Genomic DNA, 22,943 nt, shown 5'->3' with positions numbered 1-22,943 from the left:
TCCCGTCACTGTGGTTGAAAATGAACGTCAATTAGACCCACGTTTTTTTTTTTTTTTTTTTTTTTTTTTAAGGTTATTAATCAAAACAATAATCGGCCAACTAATCGATTATGAAAATAATCGTTAGTTGCGGCCCTAGAAAGGATGCCACATCATTTGATGGAATTTAAAATTATCCACCTACAGAGATTTGAATTCAAAGACTCCCTAAAAATCGAAGTGAAAAAAATTTGCGGCAGGCTAGTCCATTTTGCTGAAATTTCATTGCAGCAACTCGAAATGGTACTCCATAGTTTGTACTGGCCCAGGACATCACTGAGCTCCTAAACAGACTGAGGTGCAACCTGGCAGTGTCAGATGGACTGAAACCTAATGTTCCAGAGGTGTTCTATTGGATTTAGGTCAGGCGAGCATGGGGACCATTCAGAGGTATAAACTGCAAACTCTCACCACATGAGGCTGGGCATTGTCATGCACCAGGAGGAACCCAGGACCCAGTGCACTGGCGTAGGGTCTGACAATGGGTCCAAGGATTTTAACCCTAATGGCAGTCAGGGTGCCATTATCTAGCCTGTAGGGGTCTTTGTGTCCCTCCATGGATATGCCTCCCCAGGCCATCACTGACCCACCACCAAACCCGTCAGGCTGAACGATGTTACAGGCTTCTTCAGACCCTTTCATATCTGTCACGTGTGCTCAGGGTGAACCTGCTCTCGTCTGTGAAAAGTACAAGGTGCCAGTGCGGACCTGCCAATTGAGCTCCACGGGGCCGGGCAGTGAGCACAGGGCCTACTAGAGAGCTTTGGGCCCTTAGGCCACCCTCATGAGGTTTGTTTCGGATTGTTTGGTCAGGGACATTCACACCAGTGGCCTGCTGGGGGTCATTTTGTAGGGCTCTGGCAGTGCTCCCCTATTCCTCCTTGCACAAAAAAAGCAAAAACTGGTCCTGCTGATGGGTTAAGGACCTTCATACGGCCCTGTCCAGCTCTCCCAGAGTAAATGCCTGTCTCCTGGAATCTTTTCCATGCTTATGAGACACAGAAAACCTCCTGTCAATGGCACGTATTGATGTGCCATCATGGAGGAATTGGACTGCCCGTGCAACCTCTATAGGGTCCAGGTATCGCCTCATGCTACCAGTAGTGACACAGACCCTAGACAAATGCAAAACTAGGGAAAAAAACGTAAGAAAAGATGAGTAGGGGAAAAAAGTCAGTGGCCTCCACCTGTAAAACGATTCCTGTTATGTCTCGTTGCCCATCCAGTGCCCCTGTTAATCATTTTCAGCTGCTTTGGTGTTAATGAAATTAACAACCCCCTCTGCTACTTAACTGACCAGATCAATATCCCAGGAGTTTAATTGACTTGATGCTTTGCTCTGATTAATTACTTGCCAAGCAGCCGCCGTCATACTGCGGCATGTTGGTACGGCTGCGCGAATCGCCATAGCTGTTCGGTGGCCGCTTTAAGATCTATAGGGGGCGCACACGACTTGCGCCGGCGACCCACGATCATTCCTCAGAACAGGGCTCTGTTAATGTAAACAGACAGTTCCCCATTCTGTCCAGGAAGTAGAGAGCAAGTTCTGTTCCTAGTAATTAGAAACAGCAATCTCTCTACTCCCTTTCAGTTAGAAACGCCTCCCTAGGGAGCGGAGCGCTTAACCCCTTTATCGCCCCTTAGTGTTAAACCCCTTCCCTGCCAGTGATCTTTATACCAGCTCGGCCTTTTGGCTAAGATCAAGTGTAGTATCTGTTCTTATCAGTTACCAATAGGTGGCGCTTGCTTCGTCCCTGTTCTACGGCGAGGTGGAGCAGGGGTGGCGGTTGCTATGCAAAGCCTGTTGGTGTAAAGGTGACCCAGAGCGGTTCGTAGCCGAAAGGGAAGCCTTCTGATGGGGGCGGGGAACCACTGGTCCGCGCCAGGGGAGCGGACCCTGGCCTTCTGGCTTGGATTGTGGCAGCTTTAGCTCCAGTCAGTTTTTCGGGAGGGAACGTTTAGCTCTCCTGTTCCAGCAGGGGGGTGGCCAGTACCTTTCGAATGTAATTAGGTAGGAGTGACGGGAGTGAGGGTGTGACCTGATGGCAAAGGGTCTCACCAATCTCTTTGATCTTCATGCCTTTCTGGCTGGGGTGGGGGCTGTCGTGGTCTGGGCTGGAGCGTCGGGGATGCTTCTGTTGGAAAGCCCATGGTGATGTGCCCCTGGAGTGGCAGTCCAGGGGTGCCTTATTTCACTGTGCTTTGCACGCTGATATTCGGCACTTGGGTCACGTCACCAGATACACGCTTTTTTACACCTGCCTCTAGGGCCTGGCCTTTTGGCTAGGACCAGAGGAATTTTTGTTTCCTGGCCGGAGGGCCTGGTCATTGTATTGCACAATGGCCACCTTTTCACTCTCCTTCACTATCCCTTTCCTCACTTTTTATTTATTTTATTTGTGTGTGTTTTTTGTCACGTTTCTCACTGCACGTGTGATTAGTAGGGTGTCGGTCCTCGGACCAATTCTGAATGTCTTTGGGAGAGTGGACATAGGCCTTTTGGCTTGGTCCAATCTCCATTGGGGGGGGGCCTACCTTCGGGGAAGCCCCCATAGTACCAAGTACCTAGGAGGTTCTGTTTTGGCAGTTCTCCCAGGGAAAGGAGGTCTCCCGATATTGGCTGGGAGACCACTGATGAGTCTGGTACCTCAGTCCCCGTCTGGAGCCTAACGCCCCGGGGGATCAGGGTATGGTCCTTCCTTGTGGAGGACATCAGACACCTGTCTGCACTTTTTAGTGTTTCACTCTTTATGTGTGTGCACTTTTTTTATGCACCGGGTGGAAGTTTTTTGGGTGTGTTTTGCACGCCATGGGCTTTTTCAATCGAAAAAAACCAGTGGCGGCTGGTGGTCAAAATTTTTGGAGGGCACAAACTGGAAAATTCCAAAAAAAAAAAATCTATCGCGGCCACAGTGTCGTGTAGTGTATTTTGAGTTTAAGTAATACTAAACCAATAGATGGCGCATTGGGGTCCTTACATTTTCACGTGTCCTGGCAATGCTAAATGTAAATGAAGCTGTCGTTATGTTTGTTGTGTTAAAGTAGTGCTAAACCAATAGATGGCGCTACGTGCTTCTTTAGCTAAATTATGACATTTTGTATTTAACCAATAGATGGTGTGGGGAAACTGCCTAGGGACTTTGGCAATGCAATGGGAATCAACCAATAGATGGCGCTATGGGGTCCTTGCATTTTCGAGTGCTGTAGTAATGCTAAACCAATAGATGGAGCTATTTTGTATATAACATGGCGTACAGAAACTTTAGCACTGCAATGTTATTCAACCAATAGATGGCGCTTTAACGACATTTTTTTTTTTTTTTTTTTTTTTTCTTCAACCTTTTTTTTTTTTTTTTTTTTTTTTTTTTACCATTCGGCTGATGTGTTTTTACTATGCACAGATTCCTGCACATATTTACCAAGGTTCCTTTTGCTTCCTTGGTGTAAACCCTGTGTTTTTCACCAAGTTGAGTAGTGGAGTAATGTTACCAAGTGTAGTATCTGTTCTTATCAGTTGCCAAAGGAGGCGCTGGTCCATCCCTATAGAGGGTTTGGGCGGCGCTCTCCGATGGTGTAATTTGCATCCCGAAGGATGGTTTCGGTAGGGGCCACGTCGTGCCGCCCGACAGTAAACTGGGGGCCGATGCATGGTCGAGTCTGAGCCATCTGGAAGGATGCACCTGGTGAGGGCGGAGAAACACTGGGTCGAAGCCAGGGGAGGGGACCCTGGCAGACCGGCTTGGATTGTGGCAGCTTTAGCCCCAGTCAGTTTTTCGGGATTGGAACGCTTGTTCCCCTTTAGCCTGGAGGGGGGAACGGTCAGTACGTCCTGGATGTAATTAGGTGGGAGTGACGGGAGTGAGGGTGGGACCTGATGGTAAAGGGTCTCACTAAGCTCCTTGATCTCCATGCCTTCCTGATAGGGGTGGGGGCTGTTGTGGTCTGGGCTGGGCTGTCGGGGATGCTTTTGTTGGAAAGCCCATGGTGATGTGCCCCTGGAGTGGCAGTCCAGGGGTGCCTTCTTTCACTGTGCGTCAGCACTTTGATTTAGGCACCTAGGTCACGTCACCATTACACGCTTTTTTTACACCTGCCTCTAGGGCCCGGCCTTTTGGCTAGGACCAGAGGAATTTTTGATTCCTGGCCGGAGGGCCGGCCATTGTATCTCACAATGGTCACTTTTCACTCTCCTCTTCACTATCCCTTCCCCACTTTTTATTTATTTTATCTTTGTGTGTTTGTCACTGTGTGTCACTTCACGTTTGATTAGTAGGGTGTCGGTCCTCGGACCAATCCTGAACGTCTTGTGGGAGAGCGGACATAGGCCTTCTGGCTTGGTCCAATCTCCATGAGGGGGGGCCTACCTTCGGGGAAGCCCCCTACAGTACCAAGTACCTAGGAGGTTCTGTTTCGGCAGTCCTCCCGGGGAAAGGAGGGATTCCGGTTTCGTCCGGGTCCCACTTTGTTGAGTCTGGTACCTCAGTCCCTGTCTGGAGCCTAACGCCCCGGGGGATCAGGGTATGGTCCTTCTTTTGGAGGACATCAGGCACCCGTCTGCACTTTTTAGTGTGTCACTCTTTATGTGTGTGCACTTTTTTTATGCCCTGGGTGGAAGTTTTTTGGGTGTGTTTGCACGCCATGGGCTTTTTCAAAAAAAAAAAAAAAAAAAAAAAGTGGAGTAATGTTACAGGATGTCTCCAACTAAACTGTTTGGGCAACTATTTTTGTGTTTTGTGTTTATATGGTAGAAAAAATATATATTTTTAGACCCAAAGATGACCTATAACCATATATATTTTTTTGAAAGCAGATACCTTAACCCTTCAGCCATGGAAGGATTTACCCCCTTTATGACCAGGCCATTTTTTTTGAGATACAGCGCAGCGTTGCTTTACCTGACAGTTGTGCGGTCGTGCGACGCTGCACCCAAATAAAATTGTTCTTTTCCCACAAATGGCTTTCTTTTGGTGGTATTTGATCACACCTGCGGTTTTTATTTTTTGTGCTACAAACAAAAGACCGACCATTTTGAAAAAAACAATATTTCAATATATATTAGTCTTTTAAGGCAGTGCCTCAGGTCCCTGGTCAGTCTTGGTGTTTCCTTCATCCAGAGGAGACCTGTTGTCTGAGGGACCGCTGGAGGCTCATCTCCCAAGGGCTGAGCAGTGGCAGAGCAGTGGCTGAGCAGTGGCATGCGTCTCATGGCTGCAGCAGAGTGGTACAGTGGCTTCTGCACAGCTGTCAGTTTTTTTATCGCACAAATGTGAATGGGGTCTTAGAGCTTTGCAGAGAGGAAAGGAAACATTTCATATTTTATGACTGAAGTTTATAACCACTTTTAAGTACGGTAGTAATGTTTTGAATTTGTGCTGGTATGGTATTTGTTAATGTTTGATGTGTCTTCTTTTTATTTCTAGCCATGTCATGTGGTCTATACGGATTATCGCCCGACTCCCCTGCAGCATTACATTTTTCCCGCAGGGGGAGATGGCCTCCATCTTGTTGTGGATGAGAATGTAAGTTGGTACTATAATATAGTCAATACAGTATATGGTAAATTTGAATCAAAGTGCAAACTTTTTTTTGTTTGTTCTTTAGGGTGATTTCCGAGAAGACAACTTCAATACTGCAATGCAGGTACTTAGGGATTCTGGGGAGGCCTCCAAGGGAGACCAAAAAGGACGTAGAGGAGGAACAAAAGGTAGTTTATGCAAAGCAATCGTATTTATCTGTGATTGTATATGAACCTGTTTGGTCTTAAAGCAGTGTTTCTCAACCTTTTTAACCGTTTATGAACCCCTGGAAAAAGGTTTGCTATTTTGGGGAACCCCTGAAATAATGTTCACACACGTATAGCTCACAGAACATTGGTATGGTCAGCGAGCTGTGGTTAGTAACAATCATTTTTTAGAAAAAGCTTTAAATAAAAGACTAAATATTAAAACGTGCCTATTTAATGTAAAATTTGTGCTTTCTTTTTCTGCAGAGATGTTCCATTCTAGATCCAACTTGAGATAAAAAGTGTGTATGGGGGGTAGTAGGGTACAGGGGCTCAGGAGGGCACACTACATTGTGGTGGGGAGGGGGGCACAGCACTGGCATTGCATGGGACAGGCTGTTGAGCACACAACAGCACCGGTTTTCTTCTTCTGGCTTCAGAGGCGGCTTTCATACCTCCTCCAGGGGTGTGCTGTTCCCTGCCAGCCCCTCCTCCTCTCCTATCTTGTTCATCCCAGATTGTCGCATACTGTACAAGCACCAGGGATGGACAGGAGGGGGTGAGGGGCCATGGGTGAACTGCGTGCTACGGCCATTAGTATGCCAGCCACTTCCTGCCTATCTCTGCATATATCCATGTGATCTACCTGTCAGCTTCCTGCGATAGATTGCTGCAAAACCCTTGTTGAGAAACACTGTATTAGAGGCTGGTCTTGCAGCCCTGTGCTTATTCTGAAGGTCATATGATTTCCTTCAAAGAAATGTTCATTTTTATTGATCTTTAGTCTGCATAAAAGCCACCAACTGGATTTAATCACTGGTGAGGCGTTGTTTGTTTTTTTTTTTTTTTTTTTTTTTTTTCCTTTTTGTTTTGTGTTCTTTTTCTTTTTCTTTTGTTTTTTGTGCCTCCTTTTGGTGTCCGTTTTATGAAGCAGTGATCAGTGGAGATCCAGAGGATCGCCGCTGATCACAGCCCATAAACAGTTTATAAACCAGAGATAATCAGGGGGGGGAGTGTTTGAACTTGTTCTCCCGCCGATTATCTCCACACACTGAGAATCCTCATTGAATGACACAGTAACGGCCAATGTATGAAGCTGCGATCTCAGCTCTTCACTGGCAATCTGTGTCAGAATTCACACTCCCCGATTCACCAGCTCAGAGGTGGAGAATCGGGGAGTGAAGAGAGAATCTGGGGGATCTGAGGAGGAAAGAGGAAGATAATTAACTCCCTTATGCCTCGTTCAGACCCCCCCAACACTGTAACCATGTCCCCCTGTCGTGTGTGTGTGTGTGTGTGTGTGTGTGTGTGTATTATTTTACTAACATTAATCGCACCGTGTGTCAGTGTATTGAGCTGTGATTTATCACTGCTTAATAAATTTACATCTGTGTATCGGTGAATTTCTAGTACTGTAATCTCATAAAGTCTCTCGAGATCCCAGTATTAGGGGCCGTTCTCCAGTGTTGGAAGCGTTTGTAGATCGCTTCACTTCTCCAAGGGTGAAGCGATCTACTCCGCTTTATAAACTGGCACACAGAGGAGAAAGATCTCATCTGTGAATGCCGGAGAATGAAGCAGTGAATAGATTTCACTGCTTCATAAAAGGACACCTTTTGTGGAGATTTTTTGCTTCCTGTTCTGACATCATGGCAGAAAATTCAGATGACTGAGTGATTTCACCAATACAGATAGCCGTGAAGCTTGAGAGGGATTCTAACTTGTTCCCTCTATCCCAAGCTAGGCTGCAGATACTTTCAAGCCAAAGTCATTTTAAAGCCGAATCTTATGGGGGGTAAAAAAAGCCCCTTTCTAAGGGCCTGTTGGCCAGTCTGGGGACCTCCCCAGTTCTTCTTCACCTACTGCGATAGTTGGTGGTGGTCTTTTAGTACTGCACTGATGTGACACACAGCTTAATAGTGGTAATGTTTACTAGAAGCCGTTTTTGTTTGATAAGGTTACGTTTGTCTTCTCTTTGACTACAGTCCTATATCACCTTCGCAGGAGAGGTATAATCCAGTCCATGTGTTCCCGACCTCCTGTATTGCTCCCGGGGTAATAACGAAATGTGATCTCTCATCACTAATACTTGATGTCATTCTCCTTCCAGGACCCTCTAATGTGTTCAAGATTGTCAAGATGATTATGGAGCGCAACTTTCAGCCAGTTATCATCTTCAGTTTCAGCAAGAAGGAATGTGAGGCCTATGCACTGCAAATGTCCAAGCTGGACTTCAACTCTGGTAATTGAGCTATGTTGTATGCATTCCGATGATAGCTGTCCATACAAGTGCCATTAGCACACCAACCTAGTCTTCTAGAAATTCAAGGTTATGCTGCCCATGTGTTATAGAAGTGGGTAATCTTATCTCTGTAACCTTCATAACTTATACATTAAGCATTGTTTCCTCAGCCTTGGCCACATTAAGCCTTTAATTGATCCCAGACATCTATTTTAGCCTGTGAGGTGGTTTCTATGTAACTTATGACTTAAATAGGAGTATATTGATAGGCTTTAATTACTTAAGGACCAGGCCTTCTTTTTTTTTTTTACACTTGGTGTTTACAAGTTAAAATTTTTTATTTTTTTGCTAGAAAATTACTTAGAACCAACATTTTTTTTTTCAGACACCCAAGAGAATAAATTGGCGCCATATTTGCGAGGCGGTCTTGCAAACACATTTTTTTTTTTTTTTTTTTTTTTTAATACTTAAGCCCTGGACCATTTTGCACGCCAAAGACCAGAGACTTTTTGCGATTTGGCACTGCGTCGCTTTACCTGAGAATTGCACGTGCAATGTGGCTCCCAAACAAAATTGACGTCTTTCCCCCCCCCCCCACAAATAGAGCTTTCTTTTGGTGGTATTTGATCACCCCTGCGGTTTTTATTTTTTGTGCTATAAACAAAAAAAGAGCGACAATTTTGAAAAAAACACATTATTTTTTTACATTTTGCTATAAAAAATATCCCCCAAAAATATATATAAAAAAAAAAAATTTCCTCAGTTTAGGCCGATACATATTTTTCTTCTACATATTTTTAGTAAAAAAAAATGGCAATTGGCGATTATTGATTGCTTTGCGCAAAACTTATAGCGTTTACAAAATAATTTTTTTAACTAGTAGTGGCGGCGATCAGCGATTTTTATCATGACTGCGACATTATGGCGGACGCATTTTACATTTTTGGGACCATTGTCATTTATACAGCAATCAGTGCTATACAAATGCACTGATTCCTAAGTTAATCACTAGGGTGCAGTGTAGGGGTTAAGTGAGCCCTGGGGAGTGTCTGTGGGGGGGGGGGGGCTGTGTATGACACGTCACTGATCTCTGTTCCCATCACAGGGAGCAGAGATCAGTGACACTGTCACTAGGCAGAAAGGGGAGATGGTGGTTACATTAGCATCTCCCTGCTCTTCCTCCCCATGAGACGATCGCCGGTAGCCCCACGGCAATAGAGTCCGCGGGACACCTAATCAGACTCACGAAGGTCCCGACTGACACGGCAGCAAATTTAAAGGGACTTGCCTGTCCGTGCCATTTTACCGACATATATCGGCGTGCACCGGTCGGCATGTGGTTTAAATGAAATAAGAAAATGGTAAAGTTAGCCCAAATTGTTTTTCTATTGTGATAATGTTACGCCGAGTAAATTGATACCCAACATGTCGTCCTTCAAAACCACTCATGGAATGGCGACAAACTTTGACACTTAAAAATCTCCATAGGAAAAAGCTTAAACATATCTACTACCAGTTTTGAGTTGGAGGAGGTCTTTTGCTAGAATTATTGTTCTCGCTGTAACGATCGCGGCAATACCTCGCTTGTGGTTTGAACACAGTTTACATATGTGGGCACGACTTATGTATGCATTTGCTTCTGTGCGCGATCACGGCGGGACAGTACACTTTACTTTTTTTTTTTTTTTCTTTACACTGTCCCGTTTAAAAAAAAAAAAAAAAAAAAAAAACTAACATTTTGCATCACTTTTATTCCTATTCCAAGGAATGTAAACATCCCTTGTAATAGGAAAAAGCATGACAGGTCCTCTTTAATGTGAGATGTGCGGTCAAAAAGTCCTCCTATTTCACATTAACACTTAAATGTAAATGAAACAAAAAAAAAACCATTAGGCAGAAATAACGTTTGGCGTCTGCCTCTGAGAGGAAAGGATCGGATCATCTCTGCTGCTACTGGCTGCTCCGATAAGCAGTGGAGATGAACGACATGTGGCGGGAGGGGGGTGGGCACCTCTCCCGCTGCCTATTAAGTGATCTTGCGTAAAATTTGAGACCAGAGACCACTTTCATCTGAAAGTGGGCCGCCCGCTGTTTATAAAAATGCCGGTGTTAAGGCTGCTATCTGCTGCCATAACAGTATTCATGACATAATTCTTATGACATGACAGCGGGCGGTCCGCAAATGGTTAAAGCATGTCATATGTTCTCTCATCACTTTTTTTTTTTTTTTTTTTTTTTTTTATAAAAATAAAAAAAATAAAAACTTACATTTCTCATTTGTTCGTTGACAGACACAGCCCTTCCTTATTCAGAACCATAGGGTTATATCGCCCCCCTACAGGAGTAGGACACTAGACAGAAAGACTTGGCTACGCCCATGGGCAGTCCTGAGTTATATACACCTCCCTCTCTGCTATAAGCCTTCAGTTTTTTTTCTCTGCCTAGTCAAGAGTAAGGATCTAGTTCCCTGCTGGGATCTCTAGTCCTGGCAAATTTTTTATTTTTTGTTTTCCTGGATTTTATCTGGTGAGATCTGCAATCAACTGCTGGACTGGGCGACGGGCTGGACACTTGATCTAGTGGTCTCCCCAGTCTGGCCAGCAAGCGAGTGCAGACCACAGCTGCGCACTAGGTCAGTTAAACGTCTCGAGAGGTCGCATACGACTGGGGTCTCAGCTCGAGTCGCAGAGTGCCTGCCTGGTCCGGGTATGGTGAGTAAAAGTCCCCCCTCTCCCTTTGGTGGGTTTGCGGTCGACACGGGCCCCTCCCCGGGTTGGTCGGGTGGTTCTCGGGTTTCCCTCCGCACTTGCACCCTCTCTTCCTGGGGTGAATGATCCCTGGAGGTCCCCTGGTAGCCCCCCTTTCCCCCTCCCTCCTCCTTTATGGGGTAGTGTGGTGCCATGATGGATTCTGGGGGATGGGGTTGAGTAATGGTGGGCAGGGTGTGTGCGCCACCATGTGTAGTGCTTACCGAGGTGGGAGGTACTGGGCGCTTCCAGGGGTCCAGTGCCTGGATCCTCTTTCAGGGGCTTTTTTGGAATCTGTGTCAGCCTCGTTTAGCACGGCCAGTGGCCATTTTGCTGTAGCCGGCATCCTTTCCCCCTAGTGCCTGCTGACTTCCTATTGCTGGCGGCCATGTTTGTGTAGCTTGGCGGCCATGATTTGGTGGTTTTTGTGCTCAGGCTGTGGCGGCCATTACTGTGTAGCCCAGACGGCATTTTTAGATGGCAGAAGCTCCTCCTCCAGTGCTGACTCCTGTTATCCTCTTCATGCGACATGTGTTTCCACCTGTAGAATCTCCCTTGCCAACGTGGGACTTGAATCTGGTGCATTCGTATCTACAAAAGCCTTGGTTTGAAAATATTTGATACATTCCCCTGCTTGGTGGCTATCTCTTCTGCTCACAAGGTGTCGTAATTGGCGGTGCTAACCTGTCGCACACCCTACCTGGTGATTCATAAGGACAAGGTGGTTCTTCGTCCTTGTCCTTCGTTCCTTCCAAAAGTTGTTTCTAATTTCCCTTTAAATTAAGACATTGTGTTTTTGCCTTCCCTGTGTCCCAGGCCGCAACATCCGGGGGAATTTGCCTTACACACCTTGTATGTGGTTCGGGCGATCAGGGTGTATTTGGCAGCCACTGAGCCCTTTCGGAGGTCAGACTCCCTGTTCATGATCGTAGACGTGCCAAAGAAGGGGCTGTCTTCTTCCTCTGCAACCATTTCTAGATGGATCAGACAGACGGTGACTCAGGCCTAATCTGTCAGGGGTTCGGGTTCCTCCCTTCCATGTGAAGGTTCACTCTACTCGGGCGCGGAGTGCCTCCTGGCCCTTCTGTCATCAGGTGTCAGTGAGGCTAGTGTGCAAGGCGGCCACCTGGTCATCGGCGCACACTATCACAAAATTTTAGTCTAGAGGGTTTTTCCCTCATGAAGGGGTTTTCTTGCTGTTCAGGTTGGGCTCAAGGTTGTCTGGTTGGCCTGTTTTTTGTTTTTTTGTTGGTTGCCCCACCCCTCATGTTTGGCACTGCTTTGGGACATCCCTATGGTTCTCAATAAGGAAGCATTATGTCTGATGTCTGTCAATGAACAAATGAGAAAATAGGATTTTTGACTTACCGTAAAATCCTTTTCTCTGAGTTCATTGACAGACAGCACCTACCCCTCCTATGGAGTTTTTAATGCTTCTGACTCTGCTTGTGACAAAACTGAAGGCCTATAGCAGAGAGTGAGGTGTATATCACCTAGGACTGCCCATGGGTGTAGCAAAGTATTTTTTTCTGCCTACTGTGTCCTACTCCTGTAGGGAGCGATATAACCCTATGGTTCTGAATAAGGAAGCGCTGTGTCAACTCAGAGAAATGGATTTTACGGCAAGTCAAAAATCCTGTTTTTTGTCATTGTAACCATTTCTATATCTTGACATAGATGACGAGAAGAAGATGGTGGAGGAAGTGTTTAATAACGCCATAGATTGTCTGTCAGATGAGGATAAAAAGCTTCCACAGGTATGCTCTGAGATCTGCAGGGAAAATAATTTTGTATAAATTGTGTTTATTTTTTCATCTGTGGGTTTCTTTATAGTGATTGTAAAAGCTAGTTAAAAAAAAAAAAAAAAAAAAAAAAATATATATATATATATATATATTTTTTTTTCTATCACACACGTGTTACACTTGCCTACTCTGTGCCGTTGGTTTTGCACAAAGCAGCCTGGATTATCCTCTTCTTGGGTCTCTTTGCTCCTGGCCCCTACATCCTATCAAGTGTCCCCTCAGCCAGCGGCTTCCTATGGGGGCAATGGAGCAGAGTCACAGCTCTGTGTGTCCATTCAGACACTGAGACCTGCCCCCCCCCCGATTGGCTGACTGACTTTGATAGCCGTGGGAGCCAATGGTGCCGCTGCTGTGTCTCAGCCAATCAGGTGTGTCCCGAACGACTTGGACATTCATGGACATTGCTGGAGAGAGATGGGGATCAGGTAAGTAATTGGGAGTGGTGGGGGGGCTGCACACAGTTTTTTTTTTATCTTAATGCATGTAGATAAAAAAAAAAAAACTTCTGCCTTTACAACTCCTTTAAGCTAGAAACAAATGTTTACTAGTTGGCCACTAACAGAGGGGAAAAGTTATGTTTAGTGAAAACATTTTCGTAAAGAAATAAAAAGATAAAGGAGCATAGCATTGAATTTGGGTGCACCAGTTAAACATTTACTAGTTCATTGCACCAGCTGATAGTCATGTTTAACCACTTAAATGCAGGGCAGTTTCCCCCCCTTCCTACACAGGCCAATTTTCAGCGCTGTAAAATTTTGAATGACAATTGCGTGGTCATGCAACACTGTACTCATTTTTATTTGTTTTTTTTTCCCCACAAATAGAGACATATGACAAAAGTGGTTAAAGTGCATAAACCATTAGCAACGCCTCTTGCACTGTCTGGCGCACTGGACTGTGGGCGGGACCTCTCTATCCTCCAGTAAAATGCAGAGCTGCTGGTCTTGCTTTGTATGGGTTATGTCTGAGAGCTGCAAAAGGAGGAGGCTTCAGAGGACCGTTCACACAAAGAATTGGAAGCCTCTGGGAATAAGGCATATCTATCCCCTTATTCCTCATCTCTGAGGCAAAAAAAAGCTATCCTTTGCAGTGGCGAGGGGACCCCTTGCAAGATTAAAGTGTTTTTTACAGCTTTAGGGCCTAATTATGGTACTTTGAGCTGCCACTGATGTAACACTGAAAGTGATGGCTTCCACATTTACCATTAATCACTGTTTTCATAGCAACCGTTCTATTCCTCAAATATTTTCATTGATAAAATGGTGATTTTTTTTTTTTCCACTTCATGAGCCAACAAACCCTGCATATGCATGCTGAAAATTTTGCCTTGAAAATAAACTTTCCAGATGTAATTTTATGTGTGCTTGGCAACATTTTTCTATGCAGCAGAAATACAGCGAGTGTTTTCATCCCCAACCCTGTGTTGGATTTCTAGGTGGAGCATGTACTTCCCCTTCTGAAGCGAGGTATTGGGATCCATCATGGAGGATTGCTACCTATATTGAAAGAAACCATTGAGATTCTATTCTCTGAAGGTTTGCTAAAGGTAAGAGGTGCAATTATTTGTGCATCATGAAGTAACTGAAGCATATCTCTACAACGTTTTTTTATAGTGTGAATGGTATAACATCTGTCATTTTCCCTGACTGCCTTAGACTTCTTTCGCACAGGTGGCAAAAACAGGCATTTGATCTGCGTTTTTACTGATTCCCCGCCACCCGGAGCAGCACACATTGCCGTGATGCTTTGCAGTGCGGCAATTTTACCCTTGCATGCAGAATAATGGGCATTAGGAGATGGCCGTATCACATCCTGATCGCCTGGTAACCTCCTTGCACTGTCTTCTGAAAAGCATTCCATCACAAATCGTGTTTCAGGCGGTCAGTAATTAATACCAATAGTGTGAAAGGAGCATTAGTGGTAGCTTTTTAGCTGATTGGGGAAGAGTTGGAAGCTGTCAATTTTATGCTGTCGTTATGCCAATGGCAGGATTCTGCAGACTTTCTGTGGTTCCAAGAGGTAAATAAACCATTAGATGTGCTAACCCTTCCCCACTGTATCCAATACAGAAAAAATAATTGGCTGAATATGGTTTCTAGTCATTAGATAATCATTGGCTGATTGGGCCCGGGTTAGAATGTTTGAGCACAAGTTAGAGGTATCTGGCTGTGCTGCTAATTCGGCCTTCATAGGCGTATGGCTGCCGCTGTCACCTGCTATAACAGATTGTCATTATAGAAACAAATCAGTTACTTGCCAATACAGACTTTTTTTAAATTGCACACTTGGGTCCTCTCACCGTGTTTTTCTCAAGTAGCGAAGCAATTTTCAGAAGGTAAATTAAAGGCTGCCTTCCACTTATTGCCAAGCAAATCTATCTCGGTCTGTATTCTTGGCATCTAAACTGTCAAATATCAGACTTTGAACTTTTATATTGTATTGCTATGTAGATTTTACTGGGATAACATAAAGAAATCTTGAAGTTGATGCTTAGCAAGTGGTAACCCTTTATTTACGTACAGTTAGAGCTATACTTGGAATCTTTTTCACACCTCGTTGTTTTTATACTTGCTATCTAATCGATAGTCGCACCATTTTTCCATTCAGCACAAATCAAAAGATTCACATTAATTCCCTCCACCTGCACTGTCCTTCCTTTTGTTCCTCTGCTTTTTTTTATTCGCCAGGAACTCTTCTCATTTCCATGTGACAGCTCTGGGTGCTTGATCAGCCAATTGTAAACTTCTATCTCTATCACATGAAAGGGCCATAGCCAAGTTTTTGTTTTCTGCTGCTGGTGGGGGGAATAAAGGAAAAATATATACACAGCTCATGAGGCCACTAATAAAGTGATCGTTTGCTTTACCTCAACACCTCTTCTTTTTCATGTATGAAGGCAATTTACATCTTAAATTCTGATTTCTCAACAGGCTTTGTTTGCAACAGAAACTTTTGCCATGGGTATAAACATGCCAGCCAGGACCGTATTGTTCACCAATGCACGGAAATTTGACGGGAAAGATTTTCGCTGGGTGAGTTGAAAGGCTTAAGCCTGGTGCACACTAATAGTGTTTTTTTTTTTTTTTTTTCATTCAACCCCGTAGGTTGAGTGAAACAAACTGACGGCTCCAGTCGGGGAGCTGCTGTACTAACGATCCAATTTTAGTACAGTCATCTCCCCCGCTAAGCTGTTGTGCTCTGATGAGGGACCCCTCCCCATTGGCTGAGAGTCCTGATTGGGAGCCGGTCAGCTGCTGGTTTTCCAGCATGCTTGTCCGTCAGAAGCCGGCCAGCTGACATTTACACGAGCCGAATGTCGAACATTTTTTATTGAACCGGCTGATGTCTCCTGACATTTGGCCCATGTGTTTTAGGCATTAGAAATGATTGTTTTAATGATTACCTTGAATGGTCACCAATCACTGTGTGTGCTTTGTGCAGCTCTCCTCGGGCGAGTACATCCAGATGTCTGGCCGTGCAGGAAGACGTGGCATGGATGAACGAGGAATTGTGATTCTTATGGTTGATGAAAAAATGAGCCCAACGGTTGGCAAACAGCTTCTAAAGGTAAACTGTTATAGGATTCATTTTCGGACATGTATCGATTCTCCGGCACAGCAAGGAAATACGTAGTAGAAGCAGTAAGATAGATTCTGCCAACAGAATAATAATTTTATAGGTAATTTGAGTAGATTGATTTTTAGAGTCAATAGATTTTTGATATAGCTATAGATTCTATCTCTATCGCCCAGTCCCTATCAGAGATTTTCTGCTGAGCTTGGTTAAAGCTGAAAAATTGTTTGTGGATAATACAGGAAAATGATCCGGCTGCCTTGACTCCTACGAGTCTACCCACATTGTGTGCAGGAAAAGTGTCCTGGGATATGAAGTTTTAACGGGGTGTCTGCATCAAAAGCAACTGACCTGCCAGCAGCTGCTCCTTCAGGAACTTTACAAGCATGATGACCTCACAGGAACTAATAAAATCTGTTTTGGCTGCACTGACATGCTAAAAGAAAACTACTGCTGGGACATGCTCTTGGGGGGATTGTGAGTTTTGAGGATACATCTTTTGTGTAATGCTTGGACATGCCATTTAACTATGTCGAAGATAGGCATAGAGACAGTAGTAAAACATGACCAAAGTTCTAATCCTTCCCATCTAGATAATGTGCCTCCTTCGTTGCAGCCTTAAACTAGACGTTCGGTCAATTCCTAACTATATTTAAACAGTCTCTCGTGAAAAAAAGATGTGTATACTTACCCAATTTAAGTGCCCTCCGGTCATATGGTTGGATCCCAGCGGTCGGATTCAGTATAGAGAAGGGACAACTGACATGACATGCTCCATAGTAGGCCTAAGGGCGACATCACTGCCCAGGCTCTGCAGCCTTTGTCTGCGATCTTGCCTCTTCACTGAAGTCGGACGCACAAATTGTTCGCAGGATCTGTAAATGAAGACTATGTAACACACCTGATGCTTCAACAGAGGGACTTGTAGATCTTAGTGGAGCATGTCATAGTATTTCTAGTCCATTGATGGTTTTTAGCCCTGTAACTGAAGGTCCATACTTTTGTACGGACCTGGGCTGGATAAAAATACTGCAGGTGTCTGAACATTGAACCTGCAGTCCGCTGATGGCAGCTAAAATGCTCTGCAGTCTCAATTGAAAATAAGTGACAGGATATCTATTTCTTTGAAAAGTTGACAAACTAAATAGAAACTTTGCTTGGTCTCTCCTGCATGGGCTTCTGCTCTTCCCACTGTAGGTGATGTGTGATTTTCTGTCTGAAGACTTGTTTTAATAAAGTACTATTTTCATTATTTTCTCAATCTGTGACAACGTTTTTGTTGGCAAAACCACTAGGTGGGATTGTGGACTCTGCCAACAGGTTCGGATGAGTCACCATATTGAACTCTGGAGTTTAGTATATCCACATGTGAAAGCCTTGCTCCCGTAATCCCTTCTTACCTCCTATTCCTGCAGTCATTTTTCACTTCACTCTGAACTTTATGATTTTTCACACTTGTAGTAATCATCTGCAAATTGCATGGAGCCTTTAAAGTAAATACCACAAAGCAGACTTGGCTGAATAGATGCGTGCTTGATATGCTTGTTAAGCAGAACCTGCAGACCTGGAGTATAGGATGAGGAACAATTATCAACCTCTGTATATAGCTAACTGCAGAAAATATAAATCATTACAACCTGTTGCAACTTCAACATTTAGGCCTCATGCACACTGGACGTTTTTGGGCGTTTTTACAGCAGCTGTTTTTGGCAGTAGACATTATTTTCTCCGTGTTCTCCTATGTGTCCATGCACACATAGGCTGTTATCAGCAATTTCTTTGCAGTAACGTTTTTGAGCAGTAAAAAAAAACCCAAAACTAGTGGGTTCTGAGAGCCATTTTTTCAGCTGTAAAAACGCTCTAACACTGATAAATGTTGATAAATGCTCAAAAACGTCACTCACCAGTGTTTAACGTTTTTGAGCCATTGAAAAAAAAATTTTCTTCAAAAAAAAAAAATGCTAAAAAACGCTATTGCAAAAAGCTGAAAAACCACAGAGTGATGATGGGGTGGAGTGGGAGTATTAAATCAAGTTCTTTCCTTGACACAGCACAAGTTTGCTTTAATTTGGTTTTTGACTCCGGATCCCCATTAAAACCCTTAAAATGAGAGGTGAATTCTGATCATTACTCTAGGTCAGTGTTTCCCAACTCCAGTCCTCAAGGCGCCCCAACTGGTCATGTTTTCAGGATTTCCCTAATGGAAAGCCTGAAAACATGACCTGTTGGGTCGCCTTGAGGACTGGAGTTGAGAAACACTGCTCTAGGTTACTACTCTTTTTCCATATAACATAAGCCTGTGTGATTGGCTGACTCAGGATGAACGCACACCTACAAGACCAAGGCATGCCGTGAATGTACACTGAGCTGGGAATGTGCAGCTCAATGTAAATTCTAAAGAAGCAGAAAGGTTAAGAGGCTTTTCTTCAGGCATAGTATGCATGTTCACGCTTATTGCAGCTGAATGGTGTGAGTCAGCTGCGGTAACATTTTTGCTGAAGCCCACTGAGAGGCCTTGCATGTTACTGCACAGCTGACTGGAGACATGAATTAAGTGTCACTTTTGACACTTCCAATAACGTTTAAATATAAAACGTTAACTGATGTGGTGAAATGTGACTCATTGTAACTAAAACTGACAGCTGTCTGCAAGCTAAAGTGGCAAGTGTGGTAAAGTGGGAACAAGAACAAACGTACGGGACATGAGTAGGCAAGTGTTCAAATTGCTTATCTATACTTGTGCTGAGTCGGATCTTGGAAACCATGATAGACAAGTAACAGTTTCACAAGGAAAGTTCTGAAATGGTAGATCATAAATATTAGAATAGGTTCACTTAAAGGGGCTTGTTCATTCCTTTAGGCTGCATTCACACCTATGCATTTTTAGTGCTTTTTGCATTTTGCAGATTTACACTACAGAACATGTTCCATAATAAACCATGTTAAATAGACTGTAGTGCAAATCTGCAAAAAGCACAAAAAATGCATAGGTATGAAACCAGCCTTAAGCTGCATTTGATCTGCATTAATCAATGCAGGCTTAACACAAGGGCAAGTGTGTTCTATATATCCTGTTCACGTTTGCTGGTTTGCACGCCGTAAAAATGCAGCATGCATTCATTTTTAAGCAGCACATTATGTTGCAACATGCTGCAGTTCATAGATGGTGTCATTTTGTGACATTTCAATAAAGTTCCAAAAAAGTAAACCGAGAAGTATTGTAGCAACGCATCACACTGCCCTTACACAACATAACGTACAGTGTGTGCAGTCAGGTGTGAACATGCCTTGTCTCTCTATTTTGAACTTTTACACAAAGCTTGTAGAAGACCTTTCACTTCACCTTACAACGTTAGAATATCTTTTTTTTTCTCCAAATAAAAAAATGGGGAAAAAAATGTTTTTTTCCCCTTAATATTGTGACCTTTTCAACTTTCCTGACCCGTTTCATAAGTTCACTACAAAATATATTTCTTTCTGTTGTGAAACCAGAAGACTATTTGAGAGCTAAGCATTTCATGACCTATTCTGCAGTGAATAATACTTTGTTTTGTTGCTTCCTCTCTCTCTAATGGAAAGAACATTGGGAATGCCAAGCAGTGGGAGGCATTTTTGCAGTGGCAGCATCTGGCCTTCAGACGCACGCCATATTCATGTGAAACCTTTCAGTGTACTGCTCGTAGTTGGTCTTTATGATCCGTGTCCTAAAAGTACAGCAGTGTAATTTTCTCTTTCCTTGGGAAAACATGGTGATCACATTGTTCTGTGTGAATGTTAAGAGCCGGTTCACACAGAGGCGACTCGTCAGGAGACTTAGCCGCCTGACAAGTCACATCCCGTTCTGTGCAATGGAACCGTTCTAAGACGCTCCGACTTAGAAAAAGGTTCCTGTACGACTTTTGGGGCGACTTGCATTGACTTCTATACAGAAGTCATTTTGCAAGTTGCGCTGCAAGTCGGATCCCGGTCGCCTGAGGCAGTCATGCTGCAAGTCGTGCTGCCTCAGTGTGAACCGTCAGGAGGCTTTGTTGGCTGTGAATGCAGTGATTGGTTCATTGTTTTGACTTTGCCATGGGGTTTCTTTTAACTTGTGTCAATATAGTTCGGGGCCCTTCTCCTTTTGGAGAGGACCATTTGACACGCTGTGACCCTAGTGCACTTTTTTTTGTACTCTGTGCTGGCTAGGGGGTCCCTTTGGGACAGCCCCAGCCTAGCACTCTGTGGTCAGGTTTGGCTGGCCACGAGGAGAGAGGTCTAGGGAACAGAGTGTTTTGAGCTCTGGGGGGAGTCCAACATCCAAGTCATCAAGGCAGCGTACTGTATATGCCTGGGAACACTGTTTTTATGTGAGTGCAACTTATTAATAATGATTTTGGATGAAAAGTTCAATGTGTTCTATCCTGCATTTAGATATGTTTTCAACGCCAGAAGAATCCTCTGTCTGTACAGGGCTAAAATGGCCAAAATTCGCTTTTTTTCAGAGAAGGAAATATATTTGTGAACCATGGAAGCATGGCAAACGGTTTAATACACAGTTGCAATACATATGTCTACCATCCTACCTGCTAGAAGATTTGTAATTCTGTACATCCAGCCACTTTGTATACTGTGCAGCCTTAAAGGTGGCATATGTAGCTCCTGATTGGGCATCACCACTGTCCGCCTGAGCTGAAGCAGTAATGCTAAATGAGGGAAAAAACATAGTGACCTTCCTGACTAGCAGGAATGGTTGGCTAATACCCACACATCATTTGGCAGATTAAACTATAAACTCTTTGTTTCCTAATTATACATCACAGGACATGGAGAGCTTCATATTCATGAGTGGACATTGACGAAAAAGACATGAAACCTTGCCCAGGCATAAGCCCTTCCAGGGCAGCCAAGCCTCCATTTTATGTTGGTGTGCTTAGGTAATGTCCTTGGGTAAATGTGGGAAAGGAAATCTTCATAGAGCCTGTGATGTCTGTGATGATTTCCTGCCTTGCTCTAAACACCCCTGATGGGGTAGAGGGGAATTTCTCCTGGTTTGGGTGCTAAAGGCAAGGGAATTGTACTACTAGATGACAATAGACCCTTTTCTGTGTGGAGTGTGCACGCTGTCATTACTCATGGCTTCCATTTTACATGTACCGGGCATGGAAACATATGCATCCATAGCTCCTGGTATCCCTGCAAAGTTTGCACAGAAAAATAGAATGGCTCAGCAATCCTGCACCATGCTGCCTCAGGCCTGCACAGCCATGCAGGAGCCTCCACATTAAAGCATATGTAAACCCTTACATTGTAAAACAACCCATTCCATCTTAATAGAAATGAAAGGCAAAAGATTTGTGTATTAAAAAAAACAAAAAAAAAACCTTTTAGATTCTTTTTGATCACATGACCTCAGTTCTTAGCTGCATAAGAGGTGAGGCAGGAGAAACGGCAGTATACTGATCTTCCTAAAGGACTATGCAGGGGGTTGTGTCTGCACAAGTCTTGGTCATTGGAGAACAGCCAGAAAACTGACCACTTTGGGATGTATGTACTCTCATGCCTAGCATGGTCAGTTTGAAATGGGAAAGCAGTTGAACTGGCAGGAACACCAGGCATATCCTAAGTAGTCATAAGTAACCCATGAATTTTCCATTTATTTAGAGGTTGTCTTGATTTGCAATTTTTGAAAAAAAAGAACGTTTATTGAGCATACAAAATACATAGGATAACAGTAACACATATGGGGTGCAACATACACCAAATATACGGATATAAAACAGCTGCTAACAATACCACAGGCTGAGAAACACAAGGAGGGGGGGGTTCTTTGTTTACAGATTGCACATTACATAAAAAGCAAGGGGCAATATAGTGTGTTCAGATATGGGGGGAAAAGAGGAACTCAGAGGTTGGGAATCATATGCCGAGCCATAGTACATTCTACTCAAAGTAATTTGCAGAGAGGAGCAGGAAATCATTATTATGAGGGCGGGGAGCCCACCTACAACTACGGAGACAGCTAGACTCGCCGGGCCGAACCCGGATAGGTGTAAGGAGGCGTACAGACCACAGACTACACTAGTCGGTACATGTATCTGAATCCCCCATCCATTTATCCCACAGCTTGGCAAACTTGCTCGGGCAGCCTCTATGCATATACAGCAGTTTTTTATAGGGGAGAGTGGCATTGACAGCCGCCTTCCATTGTCGGGCGGTGGGGGGCGCAGAGCGCAACCAGGTGCGGGCTATCTGCAGTCTGGCTAGGTATAGGGTCTCCTGTAGAAAAACAGTCGGGATCCTTGCCTCCTCGGATACGAGGAGAATCCCCAGCAAACATTGGCGGGGGCATAGCGTCAGAGGGGAGCCCATTTGGTCATGAAGGAAGTCAACAATTTGCTTCCAGTAAACCTGCAACTCAGGACAGGACCAAAGGAGATGGTAGAACGTGGCCTGAGGATCACCACATTTAGGACATGCTGGATCATAGCCAGGTCTAAACTTGGACAGCCGCCCAGGGGTTAGGTATGACCTATGTAGCATGTAGAGGTGTGTAAGTCTGTCAGAAAGTTTAGGGGAGACCAGCTTAGGGGTGTCAAGTGCAGTTTCCCAGTCCGCGTCCTCGATAACCCCCACGTCGGCCTCCCATCTAGCCTTAAGTCGGTAGGCGCGGGCAGTCGCCCCAGGCGTGAGCAGGTTGGTGTAAAAAAAAGAAATCAGTTTCTTAGGGTCATCACCTAGCACTGCTGTTGCTATCGGAGGTGTTTCAAGCCTGGGGATATGGGAGCCAAACTGAGAGCTAAGGGCATGGCGGAGTTGAAGGTACCTAAAAAACATTC

The 22,943-nt window shown here is 44.3% G+C and overlaps 1 protein-coding gene and 1 pseudogene across 1 annotated transcript in view; both read left to right on the top strand.

Moving 5' to 3' along the window:
- The window catches only part of MTREX (Mtr4 exosome RNA helicase), a 124,548-nt gene that overhangs the window by 43,922 nt on the left and 57,683 nt on the right, over window positions 1–22,943 (top strand). Inside the window, exons 9-15 of the mRNA XM_077462719.1 lie at window positions 5,460–5,558; window positions 5,641–5,743; window positions 7,872–8,003; window positions 12,428–12,507; window positions 13,991–14,101; window positions 15,486–15,587; window positions 15,997–16,122. Of these exons, the coding sequence (XP_077318845.1) occupies window positions 5,460–5,558; window positions 5,641–5,743; window positions 7,872–8,003; window positions 12,428–12,507; window positions 13,991–14,101; window positions 15,486–15,587; window positions 15,997–16,122 (753 nt within the window). The remainder of the gene's footprint in view (window positions 1–5,459; window positions 5,559–5,640; window positions 5,744–7,871; window positions 8,004–12,427; window positions 12,508–13,990; window positions 14,102–15,485; window positions 15,588–15,996; window positions 16,123–22,943) is intronic.
- Window positions 1,714–1,797, top strand: LOC143941785 (U2 spliceosomal RNA; annotated as a pseudogene).

This window comes from Lithobates pipiens, unplaced genomic scaffold (genome assembly GCF_037356315.1).
Source record: "Lithobates pipiens isolate NorthernLeopardFrog02 unplaced genomic scaffold, aLitPip1_a1.2 Scaffold_3, whole genome shotgun sequence".
In the NCBI taxonomy this organism is placed as follows: domain Eukaryota; kingdom Metazoa; phylum Chordata; class Amphibia; order Anura; family Ranidae; genus Lithobates; species Lithobates pipiens.
The sequence above is the reverse complement of the archived record's forward strand: the minus strand, read 5'-3'. Positions and strand labels throughout refer to the sequence as shown.